Below are 26,603 nucleotides of genomic sequence, written 5' to 3'. Positions count from 1 at the left end.
AGAAGTTCATTAGGGGACCCCCTAGGTTCAGGCAGGAGCTGCACTGGCAGTGGATCCTTACTTTGCCAGGGCCCATGATGCCGCAGTCCAGCTGAGAAAGAGATTCCACCCCCAGGGCTGTCAATCCAGCAATGATCCCCCTACCCCCACGACATTCTCCTGTGCACGCGCGCACACAGATTATAATTCATTTTCAGAAGCCCTTAACTAACCTACAAAGATTGGCCTGAGAGAACTGGAATGGGACCATCTAGGCAACCTGCCCTGCGGATTCATAAGAGATCAGGAATGGAAATTAACTGAGCAAGGGGGAAAAAAAATATTCAGGGTCTCATTCCAGCTCTTTAAGAGCAGCAAAGAGTCCTGTGGCACCTTATCAACTAACAGACATATTGGAGCATGAGCTTTTGTGGATGAATATCCAACGAAGTGGGTATTTCCACGAAAGCTCATGCTCCAATACGTCTGTCAGTCGATAAGGTGCCACAGGACTTTTTGCTGCTTTTACAGATCCAGACTAACACGGCTACCCCTCTGATACATTCTAGCTCTTATTACTGCAAAAACAAAAACAAAAAGAACGCCCAACCCTGCTCCATGCACAACCCCATTGTGCCGAGGAGAGGGGAGATAAAGACTAGCCTGTTCTTGTCACAGGTCTCTCTCCTTCTCACTGGTATGTAGCCTTGTAAGAGGGCTGCCTTGTCGCCTGGACAATGGAGGAACCAGGAACAATCGGTTTGTGGCGCAGTGAAAATGTATTCATTTTTAAAGAGCACACAAAAGGAAAGTTCCATTCCGCCAGCAGGTCAGATTTCCATTGTACTTAACCTTTCGGAGCCACTGGAAGTTTACTCTTAAAATGGGCTTGTTACTTTGATAAGTGTCTGTTTGAAAAGGGCCTCATTGTATTTTTATTATACAGTTTGCTGAACAGGAGGAAAAAAAAAGAAAAGAAACCAAGTTATCTTGTTACAGGGCTTGTTCCACTAACAGGCCTCTTCTAACAGTCTCAGCTACTCTGCTCAAGAGACTCTTCTGTTCAGCAGACAATGGGAACAGGAACAATTGGCTTGGCACATGGAAAATGTCTTCATGTAACAGATCTTCTCCTTTAATGATTCCTCTTTTGTGGTTGGGAGGGGAGTGAATTTAGTGTCAGGGAAAGATACCAGTCTGAAAGACTGAAGTCTTCCACTCCCAACGGCAGGTCCAGAACATGGCTCTCTTGGTGCTTGGCCTAGGAGGAATGACCTCTGATGGGTAGAGGAGAGTTGGGTCTACAGGGCCTGTAGTTCTTGGATACCCTGCTGAGAATCCTAACAAGAGCTGTCCCAAGGCTGAATTTGTTTGGGTGATGTGGACACTTAATCATAGAATCACAGAATATCAGGGTTGGAAGGGACCTCAGGAGGTCATCTAGTCCAACCCCTTGCTCAAAACTGGACCAATCCCCAGACAGATTTTTACCCCAGTTCCTTAAATGGCCTCTCGAGGATTGAACTCACAACACTGGGTTTAGCAGGCCAAAGCTCAAACCACTGAGCTATCCCTCCCTCCCTTATCCACTAGCAATGTATGGGACCAGACCCTTCGCTGGTATAAACACGCTGCCTCATTGCAGGGAGGAGGCTTAGGCGCGGAGTGTGCAGCTAAACCCCTCCTTAGTATGGTGAGGATCACACTTAATCCCATGTCAGCTCAGACACACGGCTGGGCCTTGTGACTCACTCCTGCTCCGTGCAGAGGGCTAGAGCGGGTGCTTCACATCAGCTCATGCAGCCCTCACTTGCAATGACAAAACCACACCCTCCTAGGGACGATCTGAGCAACCCCGTGATGGGAGAGCTTTGGGAGACCCCCAACGACTGCCTGTCTCCAATCGCTCTGCAGCGTTGACTCCCTAGGGAATTTCTCCCCTTCAGGCTTTATGCTCGTTGACGTCAGTGGAGTAGGCTGAGGAGCTGGCTCCATACGACCAAGGACTGAGAGATCTTGGGATGGTGACAACATTTCCCAACAGTAGCTGTGCAGCTTTTCTTTCTGAATTATTATTTCTATATGGCACATCCTGCAATTCTCCCCCTGGGTTGTGCCACCCTTCCTGGCTAAAACTTGATCCTATCTCTCCTGTTTATTCTGTAACAGGATGGCTCAAAATTCCAGGGCAGACTCTTTAACAATATCCACCCCTGGACTAGCACCACATGAACTTTTGGAGGCCTTGTATTCAGGGAGTAGCAAACTTCACTGGGGCCAAGGCCTTCACCAAAGCTACTCTGTGGCCATATATGGAGTTTCTCTCTGTAGTTACTGGTTAGCAAATGTTAACTTGCTTGCATTAAGACCGGCTTGGCTCAGCTACACAGCACAGACCTGGTTAGAAGTAGGCCCAGGATGTTCTTGTTCTAGCAGGGAAACGAGGGTGGTGCATGATTGCTGCCCTTCTTCTTCATCCCCTGGGTAAAACACACTCTTGCTGATTGCCTGGTACTGACACTAGTACTGGCTACAAGACTTTCTTATTCCTGTTCACAGGCACATGATGAAACAGTGTGGTGAATAGAAATCTCCAGATTTTTGCCCTAGACACCTAGGCAGAGACTGGAGGGTGAGTTCCAGCCTCACTCCAGCTGAGGCACTGAACCACATGATAAGACCAGGGAGACTGTGTCCCACGCATCATCAGTTTCCTGTGATTGTAAGTGACATAAAATAAAACCCGTTGAGGAGGAGGAGAAGCAGGGTTGGGTGGGACAATGTAATAACAGAACTTCAGTGGATGTCTATTGCACCTTTCCACTGGAGGGTCCCCAAGTGCAACAGATCCCATGTGCTGGCCAAGGAGTGCCTTACAGTGGCAATACAACAGCATCGAACCATGGGGACAAATGCTGCTCTTAACTCACAAAATGGGTCAAATGTTTCCCATTATTTATCCCACAGGAAAAACAACTGGCAATGAAAGAAACGGGCCTTTGAGCATCCAGCCCTGGTAGGTCCGATGTGGTCTTGCCAAGAGGATGTTCCGTGGAGAAGCTGTGTGCTTTGGCAGCACACGCAGAAACATCTCAGGAGCTTCCAAACCACATGTGTTCGAGGAGAGGTCAGACAAGGCAACTACGCACCTGCATCAAGTGCTGTGGGGTGGGACTGAATGAAGGACATAGTCTAGTAAGGCATCTCAGAGCAGTTGGGCCCTTCCACTCCCTGCAGCAGAGAGGATATGCTCCAAAGCGCTTGGTTCTGGCTGCAGCGTGCATAGAGAGAATGGCGCGCGCACATACACACACACACACACACACACACTATCTCCGGGAGAGGACAATACATTCCAGCAATGTCCAGCTTCCCCAGTCATGCCCAGGAGTTTCTGCAGCTAACTCAGAAGGGAATGCACCACGCTCCCTGAGCCTAATAGGGCTGTTTGAAACCCAGCTTTAAAAAAAAAAATTAAAATGGGGGGAGTCGAGAAGGGGAAGAAAGCCACATCCAAGCAAACCCTCTCAAACAGCCAAAGCACAGGATGAGCAATAAAAAGGGTCCAATTAGAGGCAATCACAGCTATTTGTTACCCTGGCAATTCCAGCCCTCCTTGTCTCAGAAAGGGAGGACAAGTAAGTACTCCGCTATGCCAACTGGTTCCGGTATTGTTTGAGGTTAAAAATAAATCCCTTCTCTGGCAACTGTAATGCTCTCAACTAGGTGCTAAACCTACACCAAGGGGACTTGATTTGAAAGGGCTCTTGCAACAGCCGAAGATGGGGAGAGCGTCTGAACAGTGAAGGCACCGCGGGAGTCAGTACGTGATGCTAGCTCACCTCAGTAAATCATGTGAAGCCTGGTTTTTAAAAGAGCTCAGGGCCTAATTTGCCAATTCAGCACCCGCAACTGGGGCCAGAATTTCAGAAGAGTTCAGCATCAAGTGTACACAGGTCTTCTTATTCGGGTGCCCAAAAGGGAGCCACGTTCTTCTGATGTCAAACGAAAGGGATACTACTTACCTACCGCTGCAAAGAAGCTGGTCATTCACGTTTCAAGAGATTGGGATGGAAGGGGTTAACCATGCAAAATATTATACCAAAAAAAAGGCAAAAAAACGTTCAAAGCAAGAGCTGGGCAGGGGGAGCGGAGGTGTGTGGGAGAATCCTCTTTAGAGCACGTTATTTATTAAAAAGGTCTAAGGGCCTGATCCAAAACCCAGTGGAGTTAAAAGCTACACCTACATGACCCCGCCACATGGCTGACAGGGCCTTGTAGACATTGCATGGCCTACGGGGTGTGAACCACAGTGTGAGCTGATGTGCTGTGTTTTAATTGCCCTGTGGGGACGCTGCTGGGGTGACCTAAAAAGTACCTAGTTCACATTTATGTAGTCCTGTTTCAACCCCTGTAGTCCAAACTGAGGGGCCATGTGGACACAGCCTTTGACTCCACTGGGTTTTTGACCAGCCCTTGAGAATTCAAAAGGCTCATGCATCAGGCCCTGGATGCGTTCACTCTGCTGTGTTCTCTATTTACTCTCCTCTGAAAGGCTGCAGGCGCCAGAACCAGTGGACCAGAAGAGTTACCTAGTCTTGCCCGTTGCTCCTCCATGCAGCAACACTTTCAGGAGAAGGGCAGTCAGTCATTCCTAGATAAAGCACAACACCAAGCCCTTTCCAGGTGACAGCAATTGTTCCCCATACATAACAACTGCCTGCAGGCAGGGAATCGGATGGCTCTGGGGACTGGCATTGGCATAGGGAAAAGGCACTTACCTCCGGATACCAGGTCAAATCCAGCCCAGGTTTGCATTGAAAATGATGAATGATTAGATACCCCTATAAACCCTGATTCCTGAAACTACTCAACTTGGAAGTGCCAGTTCCTGATGGAAAATACATACATCAGATCCTTCCCAGAGCCGCAGCGTTCATCCTGAGAAAGCTAGAGTCTCCTCCACTTGGAGACAGGCCAGAACTGAAATCCCAGTTTAGTGTAGCAGAGCACTGGGGAAAATCACAGCTCTAGAGAGGGCCCTGCTGGGGAAACCCTCAGGCACAAGGATGAGCCCTTGGAAATCAAAAAGCCCCAGGAGCAAACTCCATAGCTGGGGAACTGCTACCATGGACATCCTGCCTGCAATCCCTGCTACAGCCCAGCAAAAGCACCTCAGCCCTCCTGTAGGAGGGACTTTTTTGCAAGTTGCTTTTGCTACCACGTGTCAAGGCAGAGAGAAATACAAATATATTCCTGCATTTGAGCAGGGTACCTGGTGAGCTCCCCACATGAGCCCACCCCCAATCCTGACAACCAGATTATAAACGCAAAAGCTGCAGGATGCTCCGTCCAGCAGCAACTCCTACCAAGGAAGACCAGGATGGCAGTTGCCACAGACAGTGAAAACCTAAGTGTCAGTCTCCCTCACCCTCCCATGTTGCATAACACCCATCTGCACACTGCACAGTTAACACTAAGCGCCACGGGGTGGCTATAAAATATCAGTGGTCTTTGCACATTCCAGGCTGAAAAGGGGGCAGCCTGCATGCACCCTCGAGACCGGGGAAAGAGAGGAAAAAATAAGAACACATATACATTTCTTCTTCCAAACACAACTCGAGGAATCCCTGCTGGCCACAAGGGGAGACAATAGCACATATCCTGCCAGGCAAACATATTGCTTTCCTGCTAGACTTGGAATGTCCTTTCAGGGCATTTTCCAACCTTTTCCACCCAGCATAACTTAATAAGCAAAAGAATAGACGGCTTCCCTCTGACACCCACCCCTCACACCCACATATAACATCCCCGGACTCTGGAGAATTACCCATAATTTTATTGCAAGTCTTGCAATGTTTTGCTTCCATCCCCTGCTGCTGGAGTCATGTGATTACATTCATTTAAAGGAAAAGGAAGTTTCTAGCCCACGTTGTTGCAGAGAAATGCCCTAACAGCAGAAGGGAAATAAAAAGAACCCAAAGTTTATATACATATGAAATCTCATGATGTTTACAAAAATCTCGTGATTTCGGGAAGTGTGACCTCCTGCTTTTTGAACACTTGGGATTGCAATTCTGAGTTCTGATTTTAGACTCCCTGGAACAGACTCTTCTATCTGTATGCTACTTCTATCTCTAGCAAGGTTAGAGCAAATTATAATCTTTGGTAAAAACAGCAGAGACCTCAAAGACTTAGCAAGCAGGGTTCTGTGTTTTATAGACCTAAGATCTTGTAAGACTGAATTATGGAGCCTGGTAGGACGTTACATAGATAGGCCCATTCAGAAATATGCATCAACCACTCCTAAGCATGCTCAGGGGTTAATTTTCAATCAACAAGAGACTCTGAGAAAAGTCGTAGGTGGCAGACTGGACAAATCTGTGTTCAGTAGAGAGCCGGTTTTGGCCATCCACCTGTGACTGAGCAGAGGCTGCTGTCTCTCACAACACACACACACAGCGCAGACAGAGCTAGCTGCCTCCAGCATTGGTCTGCAGCCAGCCCCTGGAATCTAGGGAAGCAGGTTAGCTCCAAACAATGGAGAGCACATTCCATGGGTCACTGCAGTGATCCAAAGATGGAAGGCGGGAGTTGGATGGGGAGAGAACAGGAACACTGTTTGGATGGGGAACTGTAACCAGAGATGGCTGAGATGACGATGTCCGGCTACCCCATCCAAAATAGCTTTAGGCAATCTCATCAGCTGGCTTTGCAAAATTTTGGCCCAAAGTAGTAACAAACTCATGGAATCATTTCCTCTCTCCCACAACCCAAACCTCAGCAAAGCTGAGCACAATTCCTCAGCCAGGTCGTGGTGCAAGGCTATCCCTGGAGTCGTAACACAGTCTGAATTGGTTGCTGAAGCAGGGTTGCATTTCAAGTAGGGCCAGTCAATGAAATGTGAAATTTGAAATTTTGAAATGGAAAAAAGGGGACACATTTCACCAAAAAAAAATCCACAAAAGATTTTTTTTTTGGACCCATTCCAAAAAATGTTCACAGCGCCAACAATGAGACACAAGGACTTCAGGCAAATGGCCACAGCCTTAGGTTTGCATCCATGGCAATTTACAAACACTGCTTTGGCTATTAGAGAACTCCCATATTGTACCATGTGTACATTTGATTAAAGCAGCAGGAGACAGTCTATTAAAGCATACAGCCCCATTCTTCCTGCATGCCCAGGATGGAAGTCCCCCATTCACCTTCAAAAAGATGCTAAATCGATTCTGAAACAAAACAGTAGACACACAGATCACATGTGCCAGCTAATCCACACACATCAGGAACCGAACCAACCTACAACTCCAAGAGCACAGGCCTCCACCACTGAAAGGGAAAAGCTCTACCCGCTGTCGATAGGGCTTTTATTCTCTGTGCCGGATGCAATCTCTCATATGCTCACGTATCATCTTCATAATCCTGGGTATTAGAGCAATAGAAGCCTATTGCATTCATTTACCTGGGACTGGACTCTTCACTGCAATGAACCAGTCAGCCTTACAACACACACAGATGCCTCGCATTTAAAACCTTACACAGGCACCCGTGATCCAGAAGGGAAAACCACCCCATCTGCTTTCATGAAAAGCCACCAGATAAAGAGGTTGCTGGAGACGTTGCAAATTCAGCACTGTGAAGAAGGAAGGCAGGGAAGCGATAGTAGTGTTCCAGCACGTTTGGCAACAACTGTGTCTTCGCAGCCAGCTAGGCCCTGCCTTTGGCAAGATGGTGCCCAGGGCAAATCAGAATTTGGCAACCCCCCCCGCCAAATGGCAAGTGAGCAAATATTCACTGCTAGCTCCAACATTAGCCACTTGTTACTCTGCTGCCTAGCTCAAAAGACCCCCACCCCCAGCCCCCGGACGGTCCTACAGCTCAGGATCTGCATCCATGTCTCGTCTCAGCTGGCACTTTAGGGAGTTCTCTGCCTGCATCTGCCTTAGGAAACAGGGCTTTGGAGTGGCACCCGGAGCAGCAAGTTTTTACCTGGAGCTGGAGCAGAGCCGGGGCACAGCTCCAAAGCCCTGTTAGGAAACCTGCTGTTCTTTGCATAAAACCTCCCACCCTGAAAAATCCCACACTACTTTACAGATATAGGCCTGATCCTGCCAGGGGCTGCGGACTCAAGCCCCGATCCAGCATGCTTGGCTTCAAGCATGTGAGTATCCTGAGGACTTCAGCACCCCAGCTCCAGTGGATACAGCAGCAATGACAGGCAGCAGCCTGGGGGGGGGAAGTGTACCCCACAACAAAGTAAATGGGATTGTGTGCAGCAGCCCGTGCAGGGGAAGGAAGAGCAGTTTTGGCTGGGACCTGACTCTTGGGAAGGACCACACAGAACAGACAGGTCTCTTCCCAAACCTTCACCAACTGCACGGAGCATCAGTTATCTCCCCAAGAAGGGGAAACTCTGCCAGAATCCGAACCCGTGGTTCCAGCAAGCCTGCATATTTCCAGCCTGAGCCATCCCCCTGGCCTCACTCCCTGAATGCAACAGGCTTCCCTCTCCAGTCCGGTGAAACAGAATCATACTAAAATGTGTTAGCAACGAGTCCCCTTTAAGCCATCCCCATGCATCTGCTAAAACTTTCTGACAGGGTCAGATGGAAACAGCCATGCTTTGCTTCAGTGCAAATGTCACTGAGACTCAAGGGAAAACAGACTAAGGAAGATGCACTGACTGTATTCAGGGACCTTCCCCCCAACAGATCCCTGCCATTCCTGCCCTCTCCTGAGAAGTGGCCATACTACAGAATAGCCTATCTGTCCTAGGTACTTGCATGGCCCCTATTACTGCAGTATCTGACTGGCTTACAGCCTTCACTGTATTGGGCCTCATGACACTGCTGTAAGGAAAGGCACTACCAGTATCCCTCTTTCACAGATGGGGAACTAAGGCACAGCTTGACTAAGTGACTTCCTCACGGTCACACAGGAAATCTGTGGTAGAGCAGAGAACTCAACCCTGGTCTCTCAAGTCTTCCATGAGCACTGGGGCGTCCTCCCTCTCTAATGAACCTTTCTAAGAATCACTTGGGGAGGAATCTGCATTTCTCATCCATTGCCGTGTACCTTTATTCACCCAGCGTTGATCTGTTTCCCCTATTTGCCCACGTACTTCCTCCCAATGAGGAGGAAATGGGTCACAAATGTTGATGGGAAGGAATAGTCTCTTGGCCTCTTCTCAAGGGGGAGGAGGTGTTGTTTCCATCACTTAGTCAGTGGTATGTTCGAATGCACTTTGGAAAAGAGCACGGTTTCCCCCACCCATTCAGAGGCCAAGACTGAACACTGGAAAATAGAAACAAAGGGTTTCTGTCATGAGACAGCATCGGGAGATTGGTCATCACTCCGGGTAAGCTAAAGGAGCGACGTTCACATTTGATGTATAAAATATTCCCCTCAGATCTATCTAGAAATTCTAAGACAACATACGCCTTCTTCGCCAACTCCAACTCGAAACAATTAAATAATTCAGAGGTGGGACTTAATCAATACCGCAGACCTGGGGATGGGAAAAAACCAGGTCAGTCACTAAGTTAAATTAAGCGTTTGCAGGATAGGGAGAAAAATGAATTACGGGGTTTCTACAGATGTGAGGTAAAGGAGCTGGGAGAAGCTGGGAGAAGACTGACCAATAAGCTTTAGTGTATGTCTGCACTGCGATAAAAGATGCGCTTGGCATCCCCCCAGCTGACCCAGGTCAGCTGACTAGGGCTTGCGGGGCTAAAAACTGCAGCATCAATGTTTGGACTTGGGCTGGAGTCCGGATTCTAAAACCCCACAATGCGGATGGGTCTCAGAGCCCAGGATCCAGCCCGATCCCGAACGTCTACACAGCAATTTTGTACTGCAGGGCAGACATCCCTCAGTGACAGTTTCTGTACCACCATCAGCATCACTACATATTTAGTGCCAAATACTGCTCTCGCTTACTCCAGTGTAAATCCAGCCTAACTCCGCTGAAATCTCTGGGGCAGATCCTCAGCTGCTGTAAATTCACCCAGTTCCATGGTATAAATTGTCACAGGTGCACGGAGCTAAGATCGCTTACACCAGCTCAGGATTTTTCCCTTGGATTTACGCCATTGTGATACAGCAGAATCTGGCCCTTAAAGAGAAGAATTAATGTCTTAAAATATGTAAGCCCTATTTTTCTAACAGGTGTGAGGAATATTTTCATCTCACTCTTACCTACTCAAATTGAAACATCAAATAGTGTTTGCGCCCACTTTTCCTCCCCCACTCTGTGGTGCAATGTGGAATAAGCTTGACTCTCTCGTCAACAGAAGTTGGTCCAATACAAGTTATTACCTAACCCACCTTGTCTATTTATTTCCTTTCCATTTCCTACTCTGAGCCGGCGGGCAGAGGGAGAAGGAGAAAAGGGAAAGAACAGATGGAGCAACCCTCACATTTCCAATTTGAGTTGATAGGAAAATTTTCAGTTTGAAACAAAACGTTCATGTTCACTCATTTCATTGAAAAATTCTGCTTTTTTCTTTTTTTGGTTTGTGGGAAATACCATTTTTCAACCCGCCGCGCACCTGTCTATGTGACACTGAATCTATTCCTTCTTCAGTAAAACAATGAGTCTTATTTTTTTTAAAACAAAGAAAATAGTGAATAAAGAGAAGGGCGGGAAATACAGAAATTCAGAGTTGGAAGGGACCACAAGAGGTCATCTACTCCATCCACCTACACTGAGACAGGATTAAGTACACCCTAGACCATCCATGACTTTTACTTGTTTAACCTATTCTTAAAAACTTCCAATGACGGCAACCTGTGGACACGCACAATCCATTTCAAGCTCATTGAAGGTTCTTTTTCAGGACACAAATTCCACAAACTAAGGCTTAAACAAAGAAAAATTAGAATAAATGGCATTTTTCCTTCATACGCTATCTACCTGCTTTCACCTCTGGAAAGCCACCATTTACTAATTTAGAAGCCTGGTTCCAGGAAGGTGCTAAGATCGGATTGAAAAAAAAAATGACAAAAATTTTTCAGTGAAAAGGAAATGATTTTTTTTTGGCGAAAAGCATTGTTTTGTTGTAAAACTTTGAAGGAAATTTAACATTTTTGTGAACATATTTTCCCCCCAATTTTCAACAAATGATTCGATTTGAACATTTTTATTCTGTTTCGACTTGAAAAAGTGGTGTTGCATTTCATTCTTTGCAACTTTCCCCCTCTCCCTTTTTCCCCACAGAGAAGGGGAGAAAAACCTCCAAAATTGAAAGTTACAACAAAGCAAAAAATGTCATTTCTCCAAAAAAATCCTTGAAAAAATTTTGAATGAACCAAATTTTTTTCCGTTGCATCCCACATTTTTCAAGGAAAATATCTGCCATTTTCAAGCAGGCCCATGCTGAGTGCCTCCTGCAGAGTGAAACTACTTTCAGTGGCAATGGAGGATACCCAGCATGTATAGGGTGACGTCCTTGCCCCATTCAAGTCAATTGGAGTTTTGTCACTGATTTCAATGGGGCTCAGATTTCACCCTCAGCATGTTACAGACTGGACCCTAAATGAGCAGATTGCTGACCTATGCAAACCAGAATCCATTTTACACTCCACGTGCTCTTTACCAGTATTCAGCGGACGACGTATTGGGGTCCAAGGTGGTGGTAACAATCAAGATTTTTTCCAAAGCCAACATCTCCACACATATTTTCATTGCAGTAAAAAGAGACCTTGACACAGCACATGTGACTGTTTTACAATCCGTGAACTCTCAAGGTATCTTGGATAGTAAAGCATGTGAATTTCACTTACATTGAGATCCAGTTATACAGAACTCTGTTCTAGTGACTGTGGTGTCAACAACGCTTTCAATTTTATCACAAGTCTTGCAATTTTCAGTGTTTTTCCTCAAAGCTCCAGCAGCTGGAATCAAGGCATTGCATAAGAATCTCAGCTTTCTTTCTTTTTTTTTTTTTTAAATAAGTTTTTAGCCCTTGTAGTTGCAGAGAAAAGCTAGAAAACATGAAGCAAGTGTGACCTAAAGGCTGAAAAAAACAGAGGGCAAATAAGAAGAGCCCGTTATTTTTAAAAATCTCACAATGTTTAAGCCAATCTCATGATTTTTGAAAGTTTGGGGTTGGCAATACAGAAACTGTGATGCTATTTAAAGATGGAAGCCCCTGCTTAGAATAAGGGCTTGCCTACACAGAGAATCTCAGGAATGTTTAATTCATTTAAAAAATGAATTAAATTAAACCAAATTAAGGTCACTTCAATGCTGAATAAGAGCACCAACACAGGGGTTTAATGCAGTTTAATGAATCCATTTTAAATTCACACCTCTCTTTAATTTGGATTAATTTTCCTGGGTGACCTGTGTAACCAAGCCCGCAGCACAGAATCAAATCATCCATATGGAGGGTGGTGAGGAATATCTATTATGCTTTAAATTCACACCCTAGCTATTTCGCACTAACTTCCCCGGGTAGCCAAGAATGACTATGCTGCAAGAGGTTTCCCTGTACAAAAGAGCCGTAAGACAACAAACACAAAGCAAACTATTTTTGGTGTCACACTTGTGCAATGTTTTTATAAAATTTGTCTGAAGAATTCAAGCAAATCCACACACAGATCCCTCAATTGGTGTAAACTGGCGCAGCTCCACTGACTTAAGGGGTGAGACCCAGACTTTCCTTTACTGGGACTGAGTGATGGACCGGTTTTAAGAAGAGGAAAATTTAGGCTTAACATTAGGCAAAGCTTCCTGACACTAAGATGTATTCAACTGGGGAATGATCTCATAAGGAAAGTGATGAAACTCCACCACTGGAGTCATTGAAAACGGGACAATGCCCTGAGGAATACACCACAAGGAACAGCCCTGTGCTGACTCTTCATATAGTGAGGTGAACTAACTGGTCTTTTCCAAATCCTAGCTTTATGATTAAACAATCAGCTTGTTTCTTCTGGCCATGAAGACGCCTTCCTAATGACAAGAACTTAAGACGTCACTGAAATCGGTCAAGTGGAAACTTTGGATTTAGTAAATGTCCAGAGATGTTTTACCAAGAGAAGGCTATGTAAAAAATGTACAACTTTTTTTTTTACACAGTGGCAAGAGATAACTCTTTATATTAAGGGTATATCTATGCAGAGTTAGTTCATGAATAAGGATGTTGTAATATATGGTTATTCAGTTGCTAGCGTCCAACAGATCAATGATTTGCTTATAGCTATGGATAACTACCTGTAATACCCGCAACTGATATAACCAGCTGTAACAGTTACTACTCATGTCTGTAACATGTTTATAACACCTATTAATTGTTTAGTAACCCTTTATAATAAGTGTGACTTTGCCATATAGTAAAGCTAACCTTTAATTAGCGCAGACTGCATTAGTTTTCAGGACATGGTGTTAGCTGTATTTAGTGGAAACACCATAAATCTTTGAGGGGGAAGGAGAAGAATGCACCAAATCTAGGTATGCTCTTCCAAAAAGAATTGTCAGTTGAAAACCCCAAAATGCTGCGGATAAATACTAGAGGGATTGCCAAGCCCCATGCGAAAGAGCTAATCGGGGAATGTAACTCTAGAGTCTGTCTTTTTCTCCCCACCCCATGATGAAAAAACTACAGAAAGGAAAGAGGGTCATGATCAAACATAGCTGAAAAAACTTGGGAAGTGGAGAGGGGGAAATTGAGAGGAAGGAGGAATTATTAAATGAGAAGATATTTAAAAATTGAAGTAAATAATACAATCTAAAATGTGAACGGATAGATGAATAATCTATTCTACCTGTGCAATTGTAAATTTCTCTCTCCCAGCCCCTCATTCTTTTCAAAGCCTTGGGGCAGATGCTCAGCTTGGGTAAACTGGCGTAGCTCCCTTCCTGTCAATGATTATAACTAGATCTGTTCAGAAATGGTTTGGTTTTTTGGTGGGGAGGGAGTTAGTGTTCTCGAAAGTCTGTATGAAAAAATTTGACATTTTCAGGAAAAAAGAAAAAGGCATTTTTAAATTTTCAAAACCCACGTCACTATGTACGTCCTCCTCCTGGCCCCATTCCCAGCCTCAGTGCAAAACAGGAAAATGTGTGCACGCGGGGGAGTTACAAGGAAAAAGAAGAGGAGAGGGGAAAACTGAAAATACATAGCCAGCGACACAGCTTTTTTTTTCTCTCTGTCGAAGTTTTAGTTAAAAAAAAATCCACACAATTTTGGGGGTTTTGAAAAAAAAATCATTTTTTTGGTCAAAAAAATGGTTAGAGTGAAAAAATATTCCCTAGCTCTAATTATTGCTGAATATTTATATTGCAGTAGCACTTGGAATCTCAGCCAAGGCAGAGTCATTGTGCTAGGCACTGTACATACACACAGGAAATGACATTCCCTGCCTTAAAGACTGCAGCTTACGCCAGCTGGGGATCATCATCTGGCCTTTGAGCTTCCCCAAAACTAATGTACTTAAAATTCTCCCTCCCTATATATGCCCTCAGCTGCAATTCTGCCAATGTTTTCACCTGGCATCATCGCTCAGAAAGTTTAATCAATTTACAGTTGGCTGATCATCTCTAAGAAAGAAATAAAAAAAACCATTGAACAATACCAGACGCATCCCACAGAACTGAAGTGGGTCAGGGCCACCGAAAGGAAAAAAAGACAAACAACAAACAAAAACAACTTACCTAACAGTTGCGGCAAGGTCCGGAAAGGTGAATGGCTTCTGACAATGAAACACGCTGTGACGAAGGCGCAGAACGGGAGATTGAAAGCTATTATTGCCCACCCTTGTTTTCGTCAACTGTTTCCTGTACCCCCACCCGAAAGCAGCCCTCAGACTTATCTAAAAGTACAATCTTGGTATTTTTTTGTGCGCGCAATTCTACACACTCAGCATTTCCAGACAAACCAAGGTTCTTGTTTGACTCAAGTGGTTCATAAACAATACTTTCCTATCTGAAAAAGGGGCCGAGACATCAGACCCTTCTCCTCCCCTGGGCACTGGAGGAAAGAGAATAATCTTGGGTAGATTGTCATCTCTTCCCACATACCTTTAAGGACAGAAGGGTACAGAGAGGGGTAGCTATTTCTAATTGCTTTTTTTGCAAGTAGTCAGCTGCGTGGGACACCACATCAGGTGAAGTTTGCAGCACGTCTATAAACCAAACACTGTTGCTATTTCAGTTCCACTCTAAAATGACCTGAATGTATTGCAGAAATTATCACTGGAAGAGACCTAGAAAATCATTCAGACCATAAAGCCAAGGCAGGAGCGTGTCCAAGGCTATTTGTGTCCAGTCTAGTTTTGAAGTGTCTCAAGCAATGAGCCTTCGAGCATTTCTACTGGAAGACTTTCCATAGAAAGTCATTGTGGGCCAGTGGTTGAAGCAAACTGAGACACAGCAGTTCTGGGTTCTATTCCCGGCTCTGCCCCTAATGTGTTGCATGACCCTGGGCCAGTCACTTCCCCTCTCCGTGACTCATTTTCCCAAAGGGGATATCATTCACCTACCTCACTGGGGTGTTGTGAAGTTCTAGGGACGAGATCCATTACTGTTGAAAGTCTGCGTAACTCCAACGAAGTTGATGGAACTACTCTACACTGAACGACACCAGTGGGAACTGGCCTTAACGAAGTTCAGATGAAAGGAGCTACACATCTATTATCAATACAACAGATTTCACTATTAGGATAGGCAGCCCAAATTTTCTTTTTCTTAATTTCCTCCAGTTAGCCCATGTTAGACTGTACACCCCCTTCTTAAGCCACTAAACAACTCTGCTCCTTCCTTGCTGCTGCTGGCATTAGAGAACCTCAGAGAGAGGCCTCAGTAGAGCAACGCCTGACACCCTGTGCCATTTCAGCAGCCACAAAGAGTAGGCACCACCTCTCTGGCAGAACTCTTTCCTCACAGCATAAAGGCAGCCTGTGCTGCTGTGGTTTGTGCGGTAGGCACTGCTGAGACATGTGCACTATGGGACTCTGTCAACACTCCCATGTCAACCATGCTCTACTGCAGGAGACAGTGAGCTTTATTCTCCTATCTGGAGTTAAACTGATGTCTAGAGTGCAGTGTCAGGCCCCCCCTCCCATAGATAACTTACAAGACCAATTGACAACGATCAAGGAGAGTGCTCTCCTCCAGAGAAGGTTCTCTTGTTCTTTCCTTGTTTAAGCGTTTTGGAATAGACTGGTGAAAGTGAGGTATGGTTAAAGTACAGCCACTGAACATGGGAAACTTCTGTGCAAGCTTCCTGAACACAAGCTCACACCCTTTCTTGCCAATGCACAACCCCAGCCCTGCACCGCACCTCCTCTTCCATGCCTGGCTCTACCTCTTGAGCAGAGGCAGAGCTTCTTGGACAATTTAGGCACACATTGGTGGTGGGTAGCAATGTCAGCAAACATGAACCAGCAAGACAATAGCTGAGACCACACTAAGTCAGTTTGTGACCTCCATCATCAACTTCCTCATAGCCTTTTCACAACATTTCACGTCTTCCATTTCATGTGACAGGAAGACTACTCTTTTCAGAAGTGGCCACTCATTTTTTTGACACCTCCATTTGTTGGGTACCCAACGTCCTAAACCTTGAGCCAGACTTTCCCCAAGAGCTGAGCACCCTCTGAAAATCAGACCTAAGGTTTCACAGGTTGGGCATCTAAAACCAGGGGCTACGTCTGAGAATTTGTCTGCATGCTCTCCCACCTCTTCCTACCTTACGGCACTCGGACCACTGCTGTCCCCAGAAGTACCTAGGTTTGCAAAGCACCTTGGAAGGTTTAAAGGGCTCTGGAAGCATTCCCAAACTGCAATTCAAAAAGCAGAGTGTTAGACAGCTTACCCACAATCAGCAAGACAGAGACCCTGAAAGCCAAGCTCATCCTCGACAGCTACCATGTGCAGAAAATGCCACCATTCTGAGATGGCTGTGCACAAATTAAGTTTGGAAGATATAATGCTGCAGCTCAGCTGCTGTGGGTCTGTGACATTTTAACGACAGATTTTAGCTGCTGTGACAGGAGCGGCTTGGCAATTTGCTGTTAAAATCTTTAACTTTTCTCAAGGAAATAAAGCCTGCCAAAGGCTTCCAAAGAAAATGCTATGCCTGACTTCTCTCTGTTACGAGTGTAAATCCATTTACTGCAGTGGAGTTACTCCTGATTTATACTGGGGTAAGAGTGGAGAATCAGGCCCCTTGTGCTGATGACTCAATAGGTGGCCCTCTTCCCTTCAATTCAGTATTGGACCAATGCCCCAGGGTTGTGTTAGTGGGACACTGTACAGCAGGATATGCTGTCTTTCCACTGAGACTTAATACCAACATCCCTTCTAACCACTTGTAGCTATCAGAGATCCCCTGGCATTTATTGCAAAAGTTCCCAGACTCACTGGCTTCAAGTGCAGTTGTACTCAGAAGAACGTGTCTAAAGATGGCACCGTCCTACAGAACAGATCTGTCCGCTCGTGCGGAATCAGAGCCAGAGCAAGTGACAATCCAAAAAGTAAACACCTTTTCACTATGCTTTATTCCTGCTAGCCCTATAGAGCCAACGCAGCTAGCAGAGGGCAAGCTTGAGTGTTCCTTCTCCTGCCTTAACAGGATAGTTACCTAAGTTCCAGTTGCAGCACTACGCCCCGCTTTCATTTACCATTGTAAATTAGCTGAGTCCCCCAGACTGACTCTGGTGGGGTCACTGGGGGCCTAATCTGTGGACGCAGAGGTTGGGCAGGATTAACTGTTGGGAGTACTTGGCCCACACAATCGTTATTGCTGCTGCTGATTTATGAGAATGAAAGAACCCAGCTTAACTCTCAGATCCCCAGTTACTCTTCCAGGGTTTGTACTTGGAAAAAGCCACCTTCTTACTTGTAAAGTGAGCTGAAGTAGGGATAAGAGAGCCACAATAAAGGTGGACTCCAACCCTGTATTCAGTAGGCTTGCACAGGAGCTGCCCATGCTCACTGGCTGTGCTCTCTCCCTACCTCGGTTTTACCACTCCTATGCCCAAAAGCTCAAACAAGTCCCTTCAGACTCAAACCTCATTTTAAAATGGTCACGAGAACAAACTCAGTCTGTGCTATTGCCTACAAACTTGACAGGCATCTATCAGCCAGTGTTGACACCCCAGCTTCAACCCATTCCACCTGATCTATCCACATCACGGCCAGGGGCAGAGATCTGCTTACCAACTTCCGAGATTGGAAGCTCTTTGAGACGGGGAGTGTGCTATCTTAGGGGTGCGTACAGTGCCTAGCAGATTGTGATGGCTGCTGTGCTACAAATAATTAAGTTATATAGTGTTTTTATGAATCATTCCATAATTCCCTGCCACTGTCACATGAAGGAGCTGGACGGTAGCACCGGAGAATTATTCAAGTGGACCATGACATTCTACACCCAAGCAGCCATTCACGTGGAGAGCATGGCCAGGCTGAGAACTAAGGAACTGAATTTCAGAGGGAGTTGGGAGCCAAACCCTCTTTGTCCAACATTTTCAAAGGAGCCTAGTGCTCTGTGCATCCTAGCAAAGGAACATATTGCAGCTGCAACAGCGACACAGCCACATACATCCAGGGATGCTCTAAACAGACCATCTCACATCAGGAGGGGAGAACATGCCACCATCCCTTCTAGGCCTGCTAAAGCCATCGCAACAATGTTCCTCTTCACTGCAGCATGACAAGAACCCGGACCCAGATAACACCAACACTGCATTTCAACCCTTTAGAGCTCACCCCCTTCTGCCTTCATTTTTTAAATGTATTCTTGGCATTTGCTTTCATGGTTCCAAAGAAAACCCCCACTGAGGCCCCCTGCCTCCTGTCCATCCCCTGCAAGCACTGAACTCAGCGGGAATCCGTTCACCTTCACACTGTCTCTCATGGGGAAGATGGGGAAAGAGGGGGAAGGGTCTTTTGTTAGCCCCTAGGCGTCACTTAAGCATCTGAGCAAGTAACAAAGATCCAAAGGTGTTGGGGTTTTAAGGAGCAGTGAGGCTAGCATTTTCCCAGGCATGGATCTTGCAGATTCACACTTAAGACACAGCCCCTTCCCCCTTGCATCAGAGGAGCTAAAGAACACCTAGGGTGAAATCCTGGCCCCATACAAGTTAGCGTGGAGTTTTGCCACTGATTTCAACAAGGCCAGCTCTTCTGCTGCTGCATACCCACATAGCTCTGTCCACTTCAATGGCGTTGCAGCAAGTGCCCCGGCTGAGAACAGGACCCTTAATCCTTATCTGTCTCTACTCCGGCTGGGCCCCCTCTTGCCAGTGGTAATTGGGAAAGTGCCCTCAGAGGTTGGAGTGACCAGGATGTTTCATTTCATTTACTGCGCAACACTAAAGCAGCAAAGACTTTCAAGTGACAAGCAGCCGCTCCAAGCAGCCCGTCCCCCGGCTCATGGAGAAGCGTTTGCTTTGTTCTCCACTTGTGGCCACCAGACAAGAGGCTCTTTGTGTCTCTCTGGCTCCTGAAGCACCTGTTCCCTTTGCCACCCCATTCTCCTGGTGTGTCCTTATTTATCCCCGTGTGCTGCAGCATGTTCTCCTGAGCCAAGAGCCTTGGCAGCCCCTGCCTACACCTGCCTCAGCCTGGCATGCGCCTGGGGACTGGCTCAGCGGAGTCCGAGGGCAGGCACAGTTGCCCCCCACACACACACACACACACAGAGCTATGTTTACACCAGTTGTTTATTTGGGGGAGGGCAGGGAACCAGGATGGAGCAGGGAGGATGAGAGCAAGTGAAGGCATTTAACACCGGCCTGACAAATTCGCACTTGGCCGCTACAGCCATAATTCCACCCAGTTGCCAAACCGCCTGCTGTTCTCTGCATGGCCCGGTCTGAGAGAGGGCTCAGAACACTGAGCTGGGACCCCCTGAAGGGATTGGGGCCGCAGCAGGAGAGCTGCACTCTGAAAGCTCCACAAGAGGGGTCAGCCCCATTGACTAGGTCATTGCTGCTTGGCATAGGGCATCACAGGCTTTCACGAGGCTTCGCACTGTAAATGAGGACCAGGGCAAGCTCATCCAGAGCTGGGTTATCAGGAGAGCTCAGCACACGGGGTGCAGTGCTCTACTGAAAATTTGGCCCCAGCCATGGGTGTTAAGTGCTTCTTCAACTGGCCCCAAGGGCCTAATCCAAAGCCTACTGGAGTCAATGGGTGTCTGCCCTTCCAGCGCTGGGAGATATGTAAAACCCAAGGCTCACAGCATTGAGACATCCCCTCCTGCTCCAAGCTCACACTGCACCTCCATTTCAGTTACACACTGAGAATCAGCAATAGGCTGAAGAATCAACTACCGTGTCCAGGTTTCTTTCCCTTTTGCTTGAGCCAGGCTGCTGTAGCCGTAGAACGCTCTCTTGCCCTGGGGAGGGGAGAGCTCTACCCCAGCACTGCAGATCAAGAGCTGGGGAGAAAACTCCTGCCCTTCCCTCCCTCCTAGCTCAAGGATTTTCTAGGTAACAACAACAAAAAGACAGTTAGCACCAGTTGTCAAGGAGGCTGTAAACCTTTAACGGCCTCACGCTATCACACGCCATGTTGTCCCCACCAATCAATCACTCTAGGGTTCCACCTGCCCCAAAACACACGCCTCTCTGGCCCGCAAGGAGAAGCACCACCATACCCTCAAGGGACGACGGACGGACACACACAGATACACACACACGCTGCTTTAAGTGTGACCAGCAGACATGGCTGAGCCCACAGCGCTCTTGTAATACTTTATAAAAGGCAGACACTGAGCTCTTGCCTGTTCTAGCCATAAGAATCATTTCAGTGTCTCCTCCAGAGCTTATATACAGGCAAGAAAGGGCATGGGCTTGTGGTTAAAGACATAGGACTGGCACTCAGGAGACCTGGATTCGAGTCTCAGTCCTGTCACAAGCTTCCAGCGCAGCCATGGGCAAGTTGCTTCCTTTCCGTGTGCCTCAGTTTACCCCTGTAAAATCAGTGTGTTACTTACAGGGGGTCTGAGAGACTAAATTGTCCATGAAGCAGTTTGAGATCCGCACCAGAAAGGTTCTAGTTAAGAGATCCAAATTGTTATCCTCCATCAACAGCCCAGCCCAATAGCACTCTAACTACATCAGTAGAATTATAGGGGTATACTTCTGCTGGTAGATAGATAAGGCCTTAAGGCATGCTCATGTACAAACCTCTCGCTCCAAGGGCTCTCTCTTTCCTGCCATCAGAGCAAGGTACAATAATAGGGCAGAGCTCCCTATTATTCTAACAAAAGAGACACTCTGGCATCCCATTGCAGCATGCCCGTAATAAATGCTTCACACCTGCAGAAACTGCCTGCAACCTATGGCCTTACCCACTATGGCAGTTTCCCAAAACCTTCCCACTGCTCCCTCCCGCCAAGGAATACAGCCCTGCAGCTTTTAAATTCCTCCTGTCCTGCAGGAGATTTCATGCCCTGAAAGGTGAATTCCATTGAACAACACTGGGTTCCTACATTGCCAACCACAAGTGTTCAAAAATCATGAGTGGGGCCATTCAAGAATCTTGAGCTTGACTTAAAAAAACAACCTATCTTGGTTTCATTCATTTGCCCTCTTGTTTTTGAGACTCGAGGGATCATGTTTTCCAGCCTTTCTCCATAATGGCTAGAAAATGACTTATTTCATAAATTAAAGCAGAGATACTCACATAAATCACAACGCCAGGAGCTGGGGACTTAGAAACCATCAAATATCACCAGACTGGCAATAAAATCGTGCAAGTTGGCAACACAGCATAAGTCTCAAAGGGCCTGATTCTCAGTGACATTAAGGCCCCTTTACAGCACTCTGGGAGGGCAAACACGTCTCAAAAGGAGAGAACGAGGGAGGCTCCCATGACCATTTATCACCCCAAAGCTTTTTGTTTAGCTTCCCACACCTTGGCCTCTTGCTTCTTCCATCTCCCCTCCTCCCATACCTAGATGTTTCTCTTCCTTCCTAGACCTGGCTCATCCCATGCCTCGCTGCTGGTTCCACTCTGTTAAGTAAACGGAATCTCTGCCCAACACTGATGGCTCTATTGTTTCCTGGAGAGGGGGACTGGTCCTCTGGACACCAGAGTAACCTGTGACAGGGCAGACATCCTACCAGCTCCTATTTCGAGCAAATATGTGACACTGTGCCAGAGCTTCTTTGGATGAGCAGGGCCTGGCTGCCGTCAAGGTCATGCTTAATAAGTGCCCAAAGCCAAGGATGGATGGGGTTTTCTGGCTCAATTCTCCCCCTGACCCCACCCCGCCAACCACAGGATGAGAGCAACACCCCCAGACTTCAGTGGGAGTGATTTGTATCAGATGGAATAGGAGGGGTGCAAGAACTGGGCCCAGGATGTTCCACTTCCAGGTCTGTCACACAGCTCCAGAACCAAGTCTGACTGGTTATTTATATCAGCGGTTCTCAACCTTTCCAGATGACTGTACCCCTTCCAGGAGTTTGATTTGTCTTGCCTACCCCCAGTTTCACCTCACTTAGAAACTACTCGCTTACAAAAATCAGATAAAAAAATATAAAAGTGTCACTAGTACCGGAAAACGGCTGCCTTTCTCATTTTTACCATGTAATTATAAAATAAATCAATTGGAATGTATGTATTGCACTTACATTTCAGTGGATAGTACATAGAGCAGTATAAACAAGTCATTGTCTGTATGAAATGTTAGTTTGTCCTGACTTCACTAGTGCTTTTTATGCAGCCTTTTGTAAAACTAGGGAAATGTCTAGATTAGGAGTTGATGTGCCCCTCCAGAAGATCTCTGTGTACGCCCCAGGATACGCATATCTCTGGTTGAGAACCACTGATTTATATTGTAGTCTGCAGGCTGCTACCTCTCTCTGCATCCCAGCATCATCTGCAAACGGGGTTTAAAAATCATATATGTAGCAAAGATTAATGTACCAGCACTACTGATAACATCACACAAAACCCCACACAATTAGAGTAAATTATTCCAGGCCTCCCCTAGCCCAATCCAAATGTGTTATTAACCATTATTGTGTACTGCAGGGGCACCAAAAAGCCCCGATCAGGAATCATTGTGCTAGGAGCTGTACATACACAAATAGCAAAAAGAGAACATCTGCCTTGAAGAGCGTAGGATCTGGTAAGAAGAGCAGCAGTCCAAAGGAGACTTTCCTGGCTATGTCTACACCACGAGCTAGGCGTGTGAGTCCCCTACACATGTGCACATTCTCAGGTCAGCGGAGTATAAATAGCAGTGTAGATGCGGTAGCACAGGACAGCATCAGCGGAGGCACAGCTGAGCCGTGATGAGTACACACCCACAAGTTTCAGACAGGTTTGTACTTGGCCCTGCTCAGCCATGCCTTCTCTGCTTCTACCCCTGCTTCTGTGGCTATGCTGCTATTTATACTCAGGCTAGCTCAAGGACAGCTAGCACAAGCGTGTGTACACGAGCAGGATAATCGCATCCCAGGCTCGCAGTGTAGACATAGCCTCTGTTTCACCAATTCCAACTGGAGGCAAAACATTAACCCCCGCAAATCCCAGGATCAGTCAGTTGGCCAATCCCAGGGCACTGTTTCCAAGCCAAGCATGGTTTCGTTGGTTTGGACTTTTTTTTGCTGTTTAACACTAAGTTTGAAGTGTCTGAATTCATTCACCTCCCCGATATCTGGAACAAGCTGGGAGCAAACAAGAAGCAAAGGGGCTGATGTCTGCTCTTCTAGAAGCCTAGGCTTAACCTCAGTGAGGCAGGGCCTGCTACTACCTCTCTGTCTTTACAGCCCCTAGCACAAGGGGACTCATGCTCATTGGCCTCTAGGCACTGCTGCGACATAAATGTTAAATATTAATAGATGTGACCACTGTGGTGCTAACGCTGTTAATAAGGTGGTTTGAAAAGTCTTGTCTACACTAGATTTTGTGTCATGAAATTCCATCCCCACCAGAGGGGGAGGGCTAGGGTAGACTGGCCCCTGACCTTTTAACCACCACATCCTCCAAACTAACTAGATCAGGGGTTCTCAAACTGGGAGTCATGAGGTTATTACCATAGGGGGGCCATGAGCTGTCAGCCTCCACCCCAAAACCCCGCTTCACCTCCAGCATTTATAATAGTATTAAATATATAAAAAGTGTTTTTCATTTATAAAAGGGGGTCGCACTCAGAGGCTTGCTGTGTGAAAGGGGTCACCAGTACAAACATTTGATAACCACTGAACTAGATTGACGCTTGTTACTAGTCAGTTTCGATTTTTGTCTTTTGCATGTTAACACAGGGCTGCAACCATTTGGGCAGCAAACCTCAGGGAAGGGCAGAAATCCAAACATGCGACAGCAACAACAAAAGCGAGCGATTTTGTTAATTTCTTGAAACATTTCTATTAACACAAGCGTTTAGAAAACCTTTTAAAAACAAACAAACAAAAAACCCCATAGGACCCGAATCTCCTCTCACTTTTACCATTAGCCCAATGGAATCACTCAGCATTTTCACCTGGGTAAGAGCAAGGTGAATCAGAGCCCCCAGAAACCACTTTCAGAATCTGCACTACCCACCATCCCTTTAACAAACTCGTGCAAAATTCAACTCAGCTGCTTTCTCCTTTTCCGACAAGTAAAGTATTATTAGGGATTTTTCCACCACCACTAAATCATCATGAAAGGCCAGGCCAGTAGATTTTGTGCCTGGACTAGTAAATTTTCACATCAAATTTTCAAGGCTGCTTTAATTATAAGCCATTTTACCTCGCTCATTTCTGTAAGAGACCTTGGGGGGTGTGGCAAGGGGGCGGTGCCCTGGACTCCAAAGGCACTAGACCAGGCCTGCACCACTCATAAAGCGGTGAGCGCCATATTATTCCAAAGAAAACAGCTGAGGGCTGAACCCCCCCCAGCGCCACCCACACCCCCTGAAACACAACATCCTCCCCAGTGCCGCCCGCCCCATGAAAACAACACCCCCAGAGCTGCTGAAACCACCCCCCCGAGCACCGCCCAGCCCCCCCGAAACAATCCCGCCGAGCACTGCCCACCCCGCGGAAACAAACCCTCCTTCCCTATCGCCGTCCCGCAGAAACAGCGGTATTGAACCTTGGTAATATGTTATAGTGGGCCCCTAAGGTAGTATAATTAAGGTAAAAGAAAACTGTTTTTTTGCTAGAAGTAGAATAAGATCTTCCCCCCACTTTGTAATCAATTGCCCTGTTGAATGAATGATGTGTGAATGAGGAAGAGTGGAAGGCAGACACCTCCAGACAACTGCAACCCTTGGAGAGGAGATGGGAGCCAGACCAGATCAGTAGAACAGGTCCGCCACTGACTCACCACTCGCCTCCTCAGCTCCCCTCCGCCGCTGCTGGCTCACCTGCCCCCCTGCCACTGCCGGCCTCCTAGCCCCCTCGCTCGCCTACTAACCCCCTGCCACTGCCCGCCTCCTCAGCCTCCTTATCCCCCCCCCCTGCTCACCTACTCACCCCCTCCCACTGCCCGCCCACTCGCTTCCTCAGCCCCCTTCCCTCACCTGCTGCTTGCCTACTCACCCCCTATGGGCCGCACAGTGAGCCCACCTTCTCACCCCTCGTGGGCCGCACAGTGAGCCCATGCGGGCTGCATGTGGCCCCCAGGTCGCATGCTGTGCAGGCCTGCACTAGACTGCATCATTTGTAATGGCCACATGCCTAAAGCCAGCATAGATGGTAATGGCGCATTAAATTATGGAAAGGCAGAATTTCAGATACGTCTCCCAATGTGCATTCTTCAGCTATATGGCTGCCAATCGTGGCAGGAACTGAACAGGGGCAAAAAAGAATGCAGTTACCCCACGTTCAAATGATGAACAGAAGTGACTTCCACTTGAAAAAAATGTTTACTTAAGACCACTGCAAAAGCATTGGACAAAGTTTGGGGTATTAGTTTCAACATTTGGAGGGCTTCAGGCTCTGACTGAGCACAGTTTAAGCACATGCTTTACTCTAAGCACATGTTTAAGACCCCTTGACTTCAACAGTCCCAAGATTAAACAACATTACCTGCATTTTATTTTATTTTAAACTGATCCATCCAAATGGCTGGGACACTTTTGTCCTGAGCCAGAGCAAAATGCAGCAACCGCATTCTGCCTGGCAAATCCAGTCCCATTTGTATCCCATCTTTATCACTGAGCTGGTGGAACTCATTCAGACCAAAGGCCATTGTGTAGGACTGGACCCATTCCAGGATCGGACATATGGCCTTTGAGCAAGTGGATTAAGTGCGGAGTGGGAGGGAGGGCTTCCAAATAACAGAAAATTTTCCAAAAGTGGCTGCCTCTGGCTCTGCCAACTTTCCTCCTTTTTAAAATGACAGCAGCGCTCCAAACCCAAGAGATTCCCATCCAAGCCTGAGGAGGATCCAATGATTAGAAGCTCATTAGAGTGCGAGGCAAAATTTGGCCTGAAAATACCTGGAGCCAGCTCTCAATGAAGTCAGAGGCAGCTTTACAGTATGCAGCAGAGAGCCTCTTTAGCTCGCAGGGGATATTTCCCAAAGGGAAGGGACAAGGGCAAATGGGGCTATAACTTATTGCATTGCGACAATTTATTGCATGATTGGGGTGGTAATAATTTATGTCTCTCCTGTACATTCTGCACTGCACTCAGCATACTGTCCACACTCGACAAAAGAATAA

General features: G+C 46.7%; 1 protein-coding gene across 9 annotated transcripts in view; it reads right to left on the bottom strand.

The window, feature by feature from the left end:
* The window catches only part of SOX13 (SRY-box transcription factor 13), a 91,329-nt gene that overhangs the window by 29,980 nt on the left and 34,746 nt on the right, over positions 1-26,603 (bottom strand). For 3 of the 9 annotated variants that reach the window (XM_030561492.1, XM_030561501.1, XM_030561500.1), the window contains exon 1: positions 11,767-11,788. The exons of 3 other annotated variants lie outside the window; for them this stretch is intronic. In XM_030561492.1, coding sequence (XP_030417352.1) covers positions 11,767-11,768 — 2 coding nt within the window. In that variant the 5' untranslated portion in view covers positions 11,769-11,788. Of the gene's footprint in view, positions 1-11,766; positions 11,789-13,752; positions 13,815-14,641; positions 14,697-15,468; positions 15,716-26,603 lie in introns of those variants that run through there. 3 more of the 9 variants (XM_030561498.1, XM_030561494.1, XM_030561499.1) reach the window with 3 other exon arrangements.

The sequence above is a fragment of the Gopherus evgoodei genome, chromosome 4 (genome assembly GCF_007399415.2).
Source record: "Gopherus evgoodei ecotype Sinaloan lineage chromosome 4, rGopEvg1_v1.p, whole genome shotgun sequence".
NCBI classification, from domain to species: Eukaryota; Metazoa; Chordata; order Testudines; family Testudinidae; genus Gopherus; species Gopherus evgoodei.
This window is presented reverse-complemented; position numbering and strand designations above follow the sequence as displayed.